Raw genomic sequence first — 16445 nt, 5'->3', positions numbered from 1 at the left:
AGGGTTCCTGCCTTTAATAATGAGCCAGCCAGGAGGCAAGTCTGTATCTCATTACAGCAGGGCCTTGTATTAGGCCTGGTGCATAATTAGATGTGAGGAATTGCAATCGGTCCTCTCTTTGCTAGATCTTTCAGCACCATGTCTACTCTCAGACACGACTTTTCTTTTTAACCTAATGTGTTTGTACCTCTCTCTCTTTCTCTCTCCAAATTACATAATCACAACAAAAAAAGAAACCAAGGAAGTTCGGAGATTTGCGGCTTTAAAAAGACTGGATCCCGAAGAGATTTTCACAAGACACTTCAGAAACAGACATTTGAGTCAGAGTCCTTGGAGAGCCGTGAACCAAGCACACAGGTATTTTCTATCAACAAACATGGTTACCAGGTTACTGGGCTGTTCTGCCCAGGGCATGCTGTTGGTGTTTTAACTAGAGAAAGGGCTAGACTCAGAGAATGTCAGAGTAGGAGGGACGCTACCATCTGACTCAGTGGGGTTTATTTTTTCCCCCAAACCTGTTTGTAGCTACAGAAACTGGTGTTCAAATGAGAACCCACAAGTTCAATAATGAAAATAGGTAGAATTAGAGGGGGGGCCCTCCCCCCATAACAATTCCTGAGAAGACCCAGTGGTGTCTCTCAGGCAGGCTGCGGTGTAAGTGAAAATCCACACCGAGGCCAGTCTGCCTGGATTCTCTTCGTGATTTTGCCACATACTAACTCTGTCACCCAGGCAGGATAATTAACCTCTGCGGGCTTCCTCCCCTGGAAAACAAGGGTGATAATAAAGCCATCACATTTTATGATAATTTTTACTATTATTTCCTCGTTCTGTTACTTTTTTTTGAGTTCGTTTAAAATATATATGTATAAGTAAGTTATATCATCTGTACATGACATTTCAGAATGGGAAAGGAAAAATTGGGAAATATTTACATTAAAAAGGAGTGTTGGGTATGGAGACCCACTGGCATAAAGGAAGTAGTGCCTTAGGAGATCTGCTTGCCCGCCATCTTGGTCAACCATTGTGTGGTCTTGGGGAAGTCATGTTACCACCTGAGTCCATTCAATGGGAAATGATGGGCTGCATTGGGTCTCTTCCAATTTTAAATCTCAACTCTGTGACTTTGACATTGGTTGAGGTTTGAGAATATTTAGACCCTTTAGGAAAAAAATGGAGGCAGCTGAGCTAACTAGGCAAAATAATGTTTTGAATATGGTACAATATGCTGAATGCATTTGAGTGATTGCTCTAGAAAAGGACAGCCATGGTTAACTGGAAAGTTTGATAACTCAGGCAAAGGTTCTGTGGAGGGATAGTTGAGTATATATACTTTGTGCATCTGTTAAAATTATGCAGCTGTTGAAATCTTAGATGAGAACTTTGAAAATATAGGAAATACTAATATGTTTAACCACAATTGAGAGTCAAACTCTTGAATTTGGTGGGAAAGATGCCTACAGAAACATAGAAGGAGGTGTCTTTGGGTACTAGAATTCCTGTGCCTTCTTAAAAAGTATTCTTTTCTCAATTTTACAGTTTCTATAACAAGTATTTATTAATCATTCAGGGGAAGCTGTCTTTCTTTTAAAACATTTTTTGACTTACTTATTTTTTAGAGAGAGAGCGAGAGAGAGAGCATGTGCTTGTGAAGGGGGGGTAGAGAGAGGGAGAGGAAGAGAATCTCAAGCAGACTCCCCACGGAATGTGGAGCCCAACTCAGAGCTTGATCTCATGACCCTGAGATCATGACCAGAGCTGAAACCAAGAGTCAGATACTTAACCGACTGAGCCACCCAGGCACCCCAAGGGAAGCGAACTGTCTTAGTCAACTTGGGCTGAACAATAGAGTACAACAAATTGGGGTAGCTAAAACACCAGACTATTTATTTCTCACAGTTCAGAGGCTGGGAAGTCCAAGATCAAGATGTCAGCTGATTTGGTTTTTGGTAAGAGTCTCTTCCTGGTTTCCAGACACCTTGTTGCATCACACAATGGAGACCGAGAGAGAGAACAAACTCTCTCATGTCTCTTGTAAGGGCACGAACTCCATTCATGAAGGCCCCATCTTCATGACTTGATCACCTCCCAACGGCCCTACCTCCCAATAGCCCATTGGGCATTAGGATTTCAACATACGAATTTTTCAGGGACAAACATTCAAGTCCATAACACTAATAACCAATGACAACAAATAGTAACTAATGCATGGGATTTTTTGAGTATTAAATGAGTTAATATGCATAAACCATTTAGGTCGATGCCAGCTCACACTTAGTGCCCATACATGCTAAGTGAAGTAAAACAATCATGAAAGAACAAAAATTGTATGATTCCACTTATGTGAGGCCCCTAGAATAGTCAGATTCCTAGAGACCAAATGTAGAATGGTGGTTTTCAGGGATTGTAGGGAGTGAGAGGAATGGAAATGATCTTTTAATGGGTACGGATTTGTAGTACAGAAGGGTACCGATGAAAGGAGTTGGGGGTGCTGGTTTGCACAACAGTGTGAATGTACTTCACACTACTGAGCTGTACTCTAAAAAGTGATGAAGATGGTAAATTTTACATTCTGTGTATTTTACCACAATTAAAACATTTTTTAGAAAGCCCGCTCTCTATTCCAACTTGTCCATTTTATAGATGGGAAAAATTAAACAAAGGGGAAGTAGTTTGTGTAAGTTTTATAGGGCATCTTCGGACCTTTATAGGGTATCTATAGAGTTTTCAGCTTTCAGGCACTCCCCTTATAAGCCTCTCACCATGCTGAATGGTGAATGACTAGAGAGTTTTAAAATCATACCTATTTTTCCAACAGCATGGTCTCTATCACCAAGCTGACTACTTAATCTGAGCTCTATGGAGCCATCAATTCCAGTGCTGAATATGGTGGGCTTCCTGTACTCTGTAGGAGATTTTTACGGGATTTTTCATTGGTAATTTTGACTAAATTCAGTTTTTATTTTACATCATGACCAACGGAATTTTTCCTTGTCTTGGTCAGAGAGAAGCCACACCAGGTATCTCAACAAAAGAAATATAACATAGGGAATTGGCTAAACAATTTTGGAGGATGGAGATGACCCAAATGGGAAAATTCAAGTCCTACAGAAACTGTAAGAGCAGGAAACGGCAGGCCATCCTGGGGCTGGGGCCCAGGGCAGCTGCTCTAAAACTGAAGCTTGATTGCAATCCCCTGGAGGGCTTGCTAGGCCCCACCCCAGAGTTTCTGATTCATTAGGTCAGAGGGGTGCTTGATAATTTGCATTTCTAATTAGCACTACCCAGGAGATGCTGATGTTACTGGTCCCAAGACCACACTCAGGAACCACAGGTCTGGTGGGAAGAGTTTTGGAGTTGTCGGAAGAGTGGCCTTAGAGCTGGGACTCAATTCTCTGGGGAGGGGGCAGGACCTAGCTGGAGGTGGTGTCTTGGGATCTCGGAGGAAAGACCCCATGGCGTCTGGGAGTCTGAACTCTGCCCCCTTAGCATTAGGGACTGTCTGGCTGATGCTGGTACCTCCAAGGAGGTAAGACGAGGCTGATTCTGGAAGTGCCCCAAGAAGCTGGAGGCTAGAGCCCTCTACCACTACCAAGGTGTGAGGAACTGCAATGAAGAGGGAGGAGCCTCCTCCCTCCTCCAGCCAGCCAGTCTCCCTAGAGCGCCTCCTACTGGCAGAACCCAAAGGGTGTGGTGGCAAAGCAGAAATGTGACTCGCTGAGTGCCAGGCCCAGCATCACAGAGCAGAGTAGAAAATTTGGAACTGAGAGACAAGGGGTAAATGACCATCACCCCATGAAGCACACTCATTCGTCACACTAACAGCACTCAGTGAAGTCATCAGCTGGGTTGTGGAGCCAAGTTACACAAACATTGTATGTTTTTAAGTGTTAGACTAATACTCATCATGCAGAGATGCTCAGACAGTGAGACAATCAGCACCATCTTCCATGTCACTCCCATTCTTGGCACCTTCTGCGTGGAATGGGGAGGCCTAGTGCCTGAATTTATGTAAGATCAATACATATATGATGCAACTCCATGGTACACATATATTCCATAACAATTAGATTATATTATACATAATACTGTGCACCTTCCCTTTTCATATTAACAATACACTGTGCTGTGATCATCTTTCTCTTCCAGTGACTACATGTTTATTTGGGTTTTCTTTCAATGGCTGCATAACATTCCATTAGATGAAAGTTCCCAAATCTTTTCATGCTACCTCTTTCGGGGGATATTTAGATAGTTTCTATTATTTTGTTACTACAATGTTCCAGAGATGCTCTTGTCCTCACAATCCTTACTCACTTCTCCAGTTATATCCTTATGATGAATTCTGGAGATGATATATAGATATTGACATCCTTTCAAAGAAACTTGATAAATTCAATTCATTTTCCCCAAGGCTCTCATAAATTCTAAGCCAAAAAAAGTATCAGTAATTAAAGTACTAATATTGATTCTTGCCAGCACATTGGGTTAGGTAAAATTTCTGGTCTAGCAGAGAAACACTTTTATAAGGTAGATGGATGTTACAGGAGGGTTGTCTTATAGAGAAATTGTGTAGGAGCATGTCCAGTCAGTAGAACTTTAGGATAACATTTTGCCATTAATTTTATAGTTGTTTATAATAGTTCATCTATATTCTGACGACATACCATTGATTGTGGTTATATGGTCTTTGCCAAGTCTTTGATTGGGTTTGCCCTTCCCTGTTACTGAAACATACCTAGTGGAATAAAGCATCTGTTTTGTGAGAGCTTTAAGACTCTTTTTCAAACACACTGCAGCTGAAAGTGGATGCTACTTGAATAGCAAATGCTTTCCTGCTTTTTGTTCTGGTGCTTATTCCTATAATTGTTACTAAAGTTCTGTAGAGGAGTATTCCCAGCCCCACATCCTCTGTCTTCAGAAGCATAATATTCACTTTGGGTTTAATTTGGAAGGCTCCTCTCAGGTCATCTTATTTTCCAGTTTCAAAAACCAGCTTCTGAAGTTGAGATTAAGATGAGGTCCCTGTGTACCCTGTGCAGACTCCTCTGTGTGTAACCTATTCCGATGCTGTTCCACTTGAGCGTGAGACGTGAGCGAGGTTCCCAAGACACTTGGCTCCCAACCTCCAGAAGAGAACATGACCCAAATTCACAGGGCTGTTTTCAAACCCTTCTTCAAGGACCGGTTTATCCACCTCTGATGAGTAATTACCTGCTTCCAGGTGGGAAGGAGACATTTAATTTTAGGATATTCGGGCCAGGAAGCAAAGATGTGGTTTTTGTCAAACCCCCATTCTGCTCAGAAGCAACTTGAGGCTTGATTCTGTAACCCCACGTGGGTGCAGGGGTGAGACATCCCAGATTCTTCTGGTCTCATTTTAGACCCACAATCTCTCTCTTACACAAGATGGGCCTCTTCTTGCAGGCGCGTCCCCGCCACTTAAACGTGCTGTGCGACGTGTCTGGGAAAGTGCCCCTCACTGCCTGTGGCTTCGACCTTCGCAGCCTGCAGCCCGATCAGCGGCTGGAGAACCTGCTGCAACAAGTGAGTGCTGAGGACTTCGAGAAGCAGAATGAAGAGGCCCGGAGGACCAATCGGCATGCCGAGCTCTTTGCTCTGTACCCATCGGTGGATGAGGTGGGTGCGACCATCTCCATGCTGGAGAATTTCGGGGAGGAAACAGTCTCCAGGAGGGTAGTAGTGTTTGTCATGCCCGATAGCACTGTCACAATGCTGAACTGTATGATTTCCGGGCCGTTCTTTCCCCTAGGACAAGCCCATAGAACAGCAAAGTCAGTTACTGATCATTCCTGCCAATGAGATTCCAGTAATAACAACCAGGATTTTCATTGCTCTCTGCAAAACGCTTTCACTGACTTTGTCTCAGTTAATCCTCAGCACATTTCAAGGGTCTGCATGTAGTGATCTCACTTAGTGTGTCAAACCATTCAGTTATTTGAGGGTATGTTTTGTGGTTAATCCATCAAGACGTGTGTTACTTAAACTTTGATATTCTCAAGTGTTAAGGTCTTTTTCAAAATAATCTCTATGAACAACCTGAAGAGAATTGCTTTGAAAACATTCTGGTCTAAAGTCATCATAGCTGTGCTCTCCATGCATCAACTTCAGGGTCCTGACTGTCCCTTCTTTACATATCGGAGCTGACCGAGAGCAGTTCAATCATGTAAGCTTTGCCTGGTGGCCACTCCCTGGGGTACTTTGGATGGATGGGATGAGGAGTGACCGTTTTTCAAGCCTGTTGAGGCTCCTCACACTTAATAGGAGGCTTTGTGTCTTTCCTCTGTCTGTCAGAATGTCTGTACTTCTGGTTCTTGCCCAGACTGGCTCCAGAATAGTTCTTCTGTCCCAATTTTATTAAAAGTTGAGTTGCAAGATACACGATTTGGAGGGCATTTTTGCTTAAAAGAGAAGCCATCCATTCCTGTCTCTAAATGTTTGAAGTTTAATTTTCAGCTCAAGCAGGAGGACCATTAGGGAGCCGGCTTCTTAAACCCTGTGAAGCCCCCACCCCTGGGCGTTGTATTTGCTGACCTGCCCTGGGATGAGCTTACCACTGGTCAGCAAAAAGCATAGGAAGGGAGGCAGAGGTCATGAGATGTGCTGTCATGTCCTCTGTGCAAATATTCTTGAGGACACAGACCTCCCACTCACCTAGCACCTGCCTCAGTGAGGATCCAGAGGGAAATTGTCTCTCAAGCCTTCAGGCAGAGAAGTTGCATTCCCTGGGGAAACAGGAACACTTAGGAGACTGTGCACATTTTGTAAATGGTTCTCCTAGTCTTTACTTAGGGTCAAATTTCTGCTTGCTGCCACTAAATCTAGTGGCTTACTTATTGGAATTTATGTCCTCCTTCTCTCTTCCCCTCTTCCTTCCTCCCTCCCACCCTTCCCTTCCTCTTTCTTTCTTTCTTTCTTTCTTTCTTTCTTTCTTTCTTTCTTTCTTTCTCCCTTTCTTTCTTTTTCTTTCTTTCTCTCTCTTTCTTTCTTTCTCTTTCTTTCTTTCTTTCCTTCCTTCTTTCCTTCCTTCCTTCCTTCCTTCCTTCCTTCCTTCCTTCCTTCCTTCCTTCTTTCCTTCTTATCCTTATATTCCAGCCACCTTGGCTTTCTCACCTATTTATTTCATTTGCAATGGCCCCAAATCTTTTTCTGAATGAGGCAGATTAAAAATAAATATGAATAATGTGGGCAGTGTTATCACCTCCATTCTTCAGATTGCAGAGTAAGAGTCAGGGAGGAACTTGTTTAAGATTCAACAGGCAAATTACAGAATGGGGCTCCTAGCCCATTAACCCCAAACTTTGTGTTTGCCTCTTTATGTATCTACACAGGGCTACCTGGTATATTAGTGGATATAACTGAAATCCAAAGATGATGTGAGCAACCACATTATATATAATAACTTTTCAATTTCCATATAAAACTAATTTTTTTTAACCAGCTTTGTCAAGAAATATTAATCTGACAGATTTGATTTCCACTTACATTCCTTTTCCTCCCAGTTCCATAGTGGAGGTGCCCATAGATAAGAAAGTGTCCCCAAGTAGACACCAGGAGAGAGAAAACAATTAAAGGGTGAAGAGGACATATCCGGTGAGACATTAGCTCATTGAAGTCCCCCTCGGGGGATTAAATGGGAGGGTGTCCAATCTTGCATTGATTGCAAGAAGATTCACAGACTCTGAGGAAGGAACTTTGTTTTATGGTCTCTGAAACAATGCAGAAACTCGATTAGGACTGAAAGTTATAATCTAGCAGAGCTCCTAATAAGCCTGCTTTATTGAGTGGTGAGGAATGCTTTGTAATTATTGTACCAATTATTTGTAAATTGGCATGTCTAAAATGCCGGAGGGCCCCTATACCAGCCTTTAATATTCTGAAGCTCATGCACACAGAAATTGCATTCGTCCTTGTAATTTGAACTTTCTCCAAAGATAGTCCTGTGGAAGAAAGGTGAATTCCTGGCTACCTTGAAGTGATCACCCCTGCTGATTTTTTTGGGGGGGAAACACATTAATGGAAACGATTTAATATTACCCTGACTTTATTTCCTGGTGAGGAGAATGAGAAGAGAGATGAACTATTATATCCAAATTATGACTGAGCCTACAGGAGAGGTAAAAGTAGAACGTAGCCCCCAAGCCTCTGTGAGCTGAGTACTGTTCCCCGTTCACTCTCGGTTCTGTGGAAGGCATTCTGCGTGTTGGTCCCTAAAAAGATGCCACTATCCTCTGATTACAGAAGAGTTTGCATTCAGACTCCCTAGGCTGCAAGTGACAGAACCCAACTAAAAACCAATTAAGAAAAAAAAAAAAAAAGAGGATTTGTGAGCTCACATAATGCCAGCACAGGCTAACAGATGTACAGTTGGCCTCAGGATCTACTGGGTCAGCTGAGAGAAGCACGTCTCTCCTACTGTCTTTCTCTTTCTCTCTCACTCTCTCTCTCCCTCCCTTTCTGTCTCTTTCTATATGTATATACACACACACACACATATACATATATATGTATACATATGTACATATAGATATGTATGCATACATACATTCAGGAAGATAAAACAACAGACATCCACTTAAAACTTCATATTTGCTCTTCTCCTCCTCTGGGAACTAGTTCCAATATCAAATAACTATAAAGGCTCAAGAAATGCATATAGGGGGCGCCTGGGTGGCATAGCGGTTAAAGCGTCTGCCTTCGGCTCAGGGCGTGATCCCGGCATTATGGGATCGAGCCCCACATCAGGCTCTTCTGCTATGAGCCTGCTTCTTCCTCTCCCACTCCCCCTGCTTGTGTTCCCTCTCTCGCTGGCTATCTCTATCTCTGTTGAATAAATAAATAAAATCTTTAAAAAAAAAAAAAAGAAATGCATATAGATGAGAAGAGACTTAGAAAATGCATCAATATGTAAACCTTGATTGGATCATAATTTAACAAACTGCAAAAAATAATGGAGATAGTTGGGGAAATTTGGAACTGACTAAATATTTAGTAACAATAAGAAATTAACTATTAATTTTTTAAAGACTCATCATGATATTACAGCTGTGTGTTTTTTTTTAAAGATTTTATTTTATTTATTTGACAGAGACAGCCAGTGAGAGAGGGAACACAAGCAGGGGGAGTGGGAGAGGAAGAAGCAGGCTCCCAGCAGAGGAGCCTGATGTGGGGCTCGATCCCAGAACGCTGGGATCACGCCCTGAGCCGAAGGCAGACGTCTAACGACTACACTACCCAGGCGCCTCTACAGCTGTGTATTTTTAAAAGCCTTTATCTTTTAGAGATTTACAGATGAAGTTATATGATGTCTGGGGCTTGGCTGCCAAGCTGTCCACTATTGAGTTGGGGGGCGGGGGTAGTAAGTGGGAATATAGGTGAAACCAGGTTGCCCATGAGTGGAACTCGTTGAGACTTACGCGACGGGTAAAGGTGGTTCATTACATTTTTCTTTCTACTTTTGTGTATGTTTACATTTTCCCAATGAAAAGCTTCTAACATAGGATCCCAAAGGTTCGAATCCAGACCAGAGAGGTAGCCTTAGAAACCCATGAATGTAAACTGAGGTTCTTCTCTAATGGTGGGGGGCTTCCGTTTTCGATGTGTCTGCTCTGATCACAAGTGATCTGAGCTTGCTCTGAGGGAGCTGAGCTCGGTGTGGGCATCAAGCGGTGGGTCCTCTGAGACAAGATCAGCCCTTCCCCTGCACATGATGGCCAGCTGATACACGCAGGATTGGGCCTTGAAGAGTAGGGCTTAGAGTAGATGTGAGTTTACCACTTCGTTTCACCAATCCAGGCGCAGAATTACGGGGAAGGTGATTCTACGGCTATTGCTAAAAATGTTACCATTGCGATGCGGTATTTGGGGGGAAGCTCCCATCATTTACAGCCCAGGAAAGAATAATTAGACATGACTATTCTTCCGACCCTTGTGAGCTGCGGACCACCAGTGTTCAGTCAGTCTGCTACAAGAGCAGGAATTAAAGCTTTCAGAGATTTGAATTGTTGCCTTTGCATACGTGAATATAATTAAGATCCTGTGATAGTTCTGGTTTGAATGTTAAAAGTTACCTTAGGGACTTGATGTTTCTCTTTAAGTCTTGAGTCCCAGTGCGGTAAAATAGAGTCCCGAATGTGGTTTAAAAAAAAATGTATTTGTCCCTTACTAAGTCATTACTAATTTGTCATTAGTAAGTTTCCTGTACTGAGAACTTCAGCAAGCTCTAGCTGGACACGTATGTGTAGAAACCTATACATTCAACCTCAAATCTGTTTAAGAAAACGGTCAAGTGAGAAAGACTATTTTAAATATTGAGGGTTTATATACAGCCTGCTGTGAGCTATTCAGACTCGGGCTTCCAGTCTGAAACTCACTATTTACTAGTAAAACCTTGGCAGGAGAAATATTCTGGAAGTGTGCTTAGAGCAGCCAAAAAAAAAAAGAAAAAGAAGAAAGAGAAGCCAACAATACCAACAATAGGAATAAGAGTTTACAATGCCATCTGGTGGATGTTACTCAGTTGTATTCATGTTCCCATTTCCTTCCTTCCTCCCTCCGTCTCTTTGTCTTAAATGCCTCGCTTTCCGAAAGGAGAATTGTTTGCGGTCGTTGACTCCAAAGCTTGGGATTGAATAACAAACTCTCTTATAAAAGTCAAAGTGTTGTCGCACTACTAGACGTAAGGCAAGTGCAGGTTGAGTGCTGGGTAGCAGCCTTCCCTTCCCTGGACTCACTCCAGCCGGAACCCCTCCTGGAAACTCACTCATGATTTCTTTACTATGTGATTAATAACAGGAGGATGCTGTGGAAATACGTCCGGTGCCAGAATGTCCTAAGGAACATCTGGGCAACAGAATACTGGTCAAGGTCCTGACCCTGAAGTAAGTCTCAGCAAACATATTAACCACTGCACAGAGGTTTACCTTGCCTTTTACATAGAAACTGCACCTCTATGGACAGAGCTCGAATGGGAAGGGTCTTCCGGCGCTGTTCTAACAGTGTGTGGCTGTGACATGATGGGAGAAGCAGTGTTTGGAGTCATCTAGACCCAGAGTCTATTTCTCCCAAGCCTTGGACAGTCCCCTCCTTGGACGGTCACAGGCAAGTCACACCCTGAAGTTAGTCGTGTAAGGTAACTGAGTGGAACAGCATACTTACAAAGGGAACAGGGAAAGCTGGGCAGGGGGAAAAAAACCTGAAAAGCAGTGAATGGTGTACTGACTAATTCATGAGAGCTGATGGTGCCTTTCTCTTCCCAGCTCTGTGTTCAGCAGCTTGAAGTTGGCTGTGGTGGGATATTTATGACATAGAAATCAGAAAATGCTACAAATGAGACCTTTTAGGTTTTTTTCCCCCAGAGACTTGTTTGTTAACTATTGAAACACAACATTAAATGCAACTAAAACCCAGTCTCAGTGCCAGCAGACCACACAGAGGACCAGAGAGCAGTATGGACTCTAGCAAACTATTTTAAGGGGGTACCTCCTGCTGGCAAGGGCCAGCTCTTGCCACCCAGGGACACAGGCCCATTTTGGCCAACTGTCTGTTTTCTTTTTGTTTTTGCTTTTTCAAGAGAAGCTGGAAATTCCGATTTTTCTGCATGATTTCCTGACTTGTTAAATACCTTCTCATTTCCTTTTTAAATGTTCGACAACTGCATGTCTGCCATCTGGATTCACCTGGTGGGCCAACAGTTTGCCACATCTACTTTTCAGCAATTATCTCCAAGTTTTTTTTAATTGTTTACTTTTAAAGTAGGAAAAAGTCCTATGTCCTCTGTATATGTGTATTAATTTGATACATGCAGATCAAACTATTACATATGTTATCGAATATACATAAATGAGAAATTGAAACGTATGAACTAAAAAATTCAAAATAAATTAGAATAGCTGCCTCCAGCACACGAACAGATTGTCTTGCATACCCAGGCGGGAGTGTTTGCATGCCTCTCTTGCGGGCTGCTATTTTTGAGAATTCTTCCAACTTCAAATCACAGACTCTCAAAAATACGCAGCTGTAAAATGCTCTACCTAGGCAACGGTACATAAGCATAATATTTTTTCATACCCTGTTAGGAGGGTCATCCATCTCTTGAAGTCAGTTCACGGACCCCCTCAAGCAGCACCTGGTTTGTAATTAGGGCATGTGGATTCTGGATTCGAGGCTGTATTTCAACCCTGGGAGCTTCTCTGGGTGTTTTAGTTCTTACCGATAAATGATGTTTTTCCACCAGATGGTCTGTGTTCCTGCCTGATCTAAACGTCTGTGATTCTAATGCATAGCTTGTGCAGATGCTCTCCTGAGAGCACAAGCAGGCAGAGCTGCTCCCCCCGTTGTGGGGGCTCTCTTGATGTGGTAGCCCCTCCCCCTAGCCAGCTCTACCAGCTGGGGGAGGGGAGTGAGGGCCTTTTGTCTTGTACAGGGAGATGAGCAGCTCATAAACCAGCTCTGTCAAGTCTAGGCTAGAAAAGGCAGCCTCTCACCCCTGCAAGCCAACCCGGAAGTGGGGGACTGAGTGGAAGTGGCTGCTGGTCTCCTCTGCATTGCTCAGGAAGTCCACCCTATTGTCTGAGGCACTCACCCACCCCCACAGGACGCACATCAGGCCCCACGTAGGTGCAGTAACTGTGCTGTTCGGGATCGGAGGAATTCTCTCTCTCATGATGTCACTTTGCCACCAAGCCTTCTAGATCTTTCCAACAATAGATAGCAGCAGTTCTGACAGGTGGGAAAGCATGGCCACTAAGACAGACATGTATTATTACAAAAACCAAACAGAGCCATTTGGATTTCTCTTAATGAAAATTGTCATTTTTTTGGCGATGTTTTTCCCCATTGCCAAAGCAGGAATCAGGGAGAATTGAGGTGTTTGCCCAGTGCACTTGGCCCAGTCAAGTGTCTTAAATAGTATCCCTATCAATATACACCAGCAAGAGAACTGTGGACGAAAGAGATTGTCAACTATGACTACTCTAAATAAACCAGATTTAAAAAAAAAAAAAAAAGCAAGTTCTTATAAGTAAACCTACAGTGTCAAAAATATGAATAGTAAAAATATAATGGTAATGTTAAAGACCCCATTTCCCCATTGACACGGACATCGCAGAATTTTTATTTCTACCACAATAGATTTTCTCAGCCTGCTAATTTTTCAGAATCTGTTGAGATCTCTGTCACTGTTTTGCTTTTGAGAAACATGTAAACCTCAAGCATGTAGAAAGAATCAGCTGGTGTGAATCTGCAGTGTTTGTAGCACCAGGAAAAAAGAGAGGATGGCAACAAAGTATTTTTCTCTTTTGCATTTAATGTGGGGAAATCTTTTAATGTGAGATTTAATACTATCTTAATGCAAAGTAACCTCAGCTCAGAGGAGTCTTCTTGCTGGTGAAACTAGTATGCATCACCAAGTTTACTCAAAGACATTGATTGATTGATTGATTTAAATTTCATTTATTTGAGAGAGAGAAAATGAGCGGGGGAGTGGGGAGATGGAGATGGAGAGAGAGAGAAGCCGACTTCTCGCTGAGCAGGAAGCCTGATGCAGGGCTCCATCCCAGGACCCGGAGATCATGACCTGAGCGGAAGGCAGATGCTTAACACACTGAGCTGCCCAGGTGCCCCCTCAGGGAGCTTGTTTTAAACGCAGATTTGGGGAGACCTTGCACCATCTCAGGGGGAACAAAGAAACCTACATTTTGATAAAATCCTGATTTGCCTCAAAATGCTAGTTTCTGGGGACTACCCTTGAAGATACACCTGTAGGAAAAAACCTCAGGTTCTGTGGTCAGAAAATGCTGGGCTCTGAGCCCTGAGTGTGCCAGCCCCTAACCTTGTGGCTTTCAGCAAATTACTTAATCTCGCTGCACCTCAAAAATGGGGGTAATATCTGCATCACTCCATTGTTGTGAAGTTAAAGGAATCAACATGTGTCAAACACTTAACCCAATTTGTAGGTATGAGACAAATGTTAATTCCCCTTTCTTTCTCTGAACCACAGAGTACTTAATACTCCGTACCTACCTAATAGATCACAGCTATATTCAGACCTCGGAATGCACAAACACGGGCCGACCACGCCAGGCAATAGCTGGTGAGCTGAAGCACAGGAAAGCCCCCAAATGATGTGCTCTTACCTAAAGATAGACTAGTCATAGAAATCCTCTCTGTTGTGTTCTTGTGGTAAAATATATGTAACCTCACATTTGCCATCATCACCATTGTCAAGTGTATGTACAGCTCAGTGGCATTAAATACACCCTCACTGGAGTGTGGCCACAAACACCCACCTCCAGATCCCTTTCCTTCCAACACCGCAACTTCGTCCTCATTAAACGATAATCCCTATCCTTCTTCCCCCAGTCCCTGGTAGCCACCATCACCTTCTGTCTAAGTACCTTATAGAAATAGAATTTTACGAGACGTGTCCTTTTGTGACTGGTTTGTTTCACTTAGCATAATGCCTTCAAGGTTCGTGTTGGAGCCCGAGTCAGAATGTCCTTCCTTTTCCAGGCTGAATACTATTCCATTATAGGCACCTGCCATGTTTTGTTTGTCCATTCATCCCTTGATGGACACTCGCGTTGCTTCCACCTTTTGGCTCTGGGGGCAATGCTGTTCCTTGACACTGTTCTTAGGGTGTGTTCACACTTGTTGTCCCACACGATCCTTACAACAACACTGGGAGATGGGAAGAGCCAGAGTCCCTTCCTCATTTTACAGATAAGTAAGTGAAATTGGGAAAGCCAAATAACCAGATTAAGATCCCAGAGGAACTGGTGGTGGGAGGAGGGGCAGAGCCCAGGTGTGTCTGACTCCATGCCCTGAGTCTGCCATCATCCCCATCTGTCTTATCTCCACAGGCGCCGTATGACTGTGCTTGCCTTTTTGTCTGTGCGTCCCCCTACTCAAATACTCTTCTTAAAAGTCCTCTTTTTAGGGGCACTGGGTGGCACAGTCGGTTGAGCGTCTGACTTTTGTTTTTTGGCTCAGGTCATGATCTTGGCGTCATGAGATCAAGCTCCGTATTGGGCTGTGGGCTCAGGAGTCTGCTTGAGTGTCTCTCTCCCTCTGCCTCTCCCACTTATTCTCTCTCTCTCAAATAAATAAATAAATCTTGAAAAAAAAAATAAAGGTCCTCTTTTTAGACAGTTACCCACCAATAAGGCCATCCTCTCACACATGCCTTAAAACAAAATTTGGCCTAATTTACATGATTTCTGAGGTAATGGTGGTCCAGGGCCTGGTTATTGGTACACTCAGGATCCCAAATCATGGGTTGTTAGCCTGAGAAACTTGGAATGTGGGGATCTGTGCTTCACGTGCCCTATAACACGTGAAAGGATTATGCTTTGGATACACAGTCTCATCAAACCCAGCATTTCGAGGGGAATGAGCAAGTAGGGCTGATAGGTTTCTAGCTCTCACTGGGTCCCACAGCCCAGTGTTTATTGGCAGTGTTCCCAGCCCCAGCATCTCAGCAGCTGGAATTAGGGAAGGTCAGACATTCGCCCACATAAATGGTTCCACTGTAAATGTAAGCGATAGCAACAGAACTTTTTTTTAACTCTCTGAAAAGCCTTGTCCCTTAGAATTGAATAATAGGGATTCCTACCTAGCAGTAAAGGGTAAACTGTGAACAAAACCTTTACTTAAGACAAAGGCTTTACCATCAGAAAACACAGCATCGACAATGATAAGTAGGGCCATGTTGGATCACACCACGGGGAACATTCTGCCCTCACTCCCTTGTGATGTCGCTAACAAGTGCTTTTTAGGAGAAAGTGCCATCCGCTACTATCTCCAACGACTAGGAATTTTCCACGAACTCCCATCTTTCTCCACTAATATCCCAGTATGATTCTCATCTGTGTGAAGTTATCCAAATATTTTGGGAAATGATGTACATTTTTAGCCAGTTTATAGAGCTCAACACTTTCAGCAAATTCAAAATTACCTCAGTTAAAACTCTATTTTTTCTTCCTCTCTCTGACAGGTTTGAGATTGAAATTGAGCCTCTGTTTGCCAGCATCGCCCTCTACGATGTTAAAGAAAGGAAAAAGGTAAAGAAGCAGAGAACACCCCATCCTTGGGGGCACATCCACATCCTTGGGCTTATGATTTGGGGGGTTCATGTTTTTCAGATCTCACTTCTATGCAGCAAAAATGCATCAGATTTGGAAGCACATGACCTTTGACACATCCAGTTCTATTGCCTTTGCAATTTTTACAGGAACGATCTGGAAATGTTAGTCATTTATGTTCTTTGAAGAACCTTAAAGGGAAAGCCTGCTGGAGTTGGTGGCCTGTTTAGGATTGAGAGAGAGAAAAGAAATAGCAACACAAGGGATGACATGTCAAACAAAGCAATTTAAATACATTTTTAACAAGCTCGGATATATGTGTCATGTTACCTCCATTGCGGA

General features: G+C 43.1%; 1 protein-coding gene across 4 annotated transcripts in view; it reads left to right on the top strand.

Annotated features, from left to right (window-relative positions):
• The window catches only part of DOCK8 (dedicator of cytokinesis 8), a 225120-nt gene that overhangs the window by 76999 nt on the left and 131676 nt on the right, over nt 1-16445 (top strand). For all 4 annotated transcript variants that reach the window (XM_034647178.1, XM_011225814.3, XM_011225815.3 and 1 more), the window contains 4 exons: nt 234-357; nt 5428-5640; nt 10816-10901; nt 16016-16082. In XM_034647178.1, the coding sequence (XP_034503069.1) occupies nt 234-357; nt 5428-5640; nt 10816-10901; nt 16016-16082 (490 nt within the window). The remainder of the gene's footprint in view (nt 1-233; nt 358-5427; nt 5641-10815; nt 10902-16015; nt 16083-16445) is intronic.

This window comes from Ailuropoda melanoleuca, chromosome 17 (genome assembly GCF_002007445.2).
Source record: "Ailuropoda melanoleuca isolate Jingjing chromosome 17, ASM200744v2, whole genome shotgun sequence".
NCBI classification, from domain to species: Eukaryota; Metazoa; Chordata; class Mammalia; order Carnivora; family Ursidae; genus Ailuropoda; species Ailuropoda melanoleuca.
This window is presented reverse-complemented; position numbering and strand designations above follow the sequence as displayed.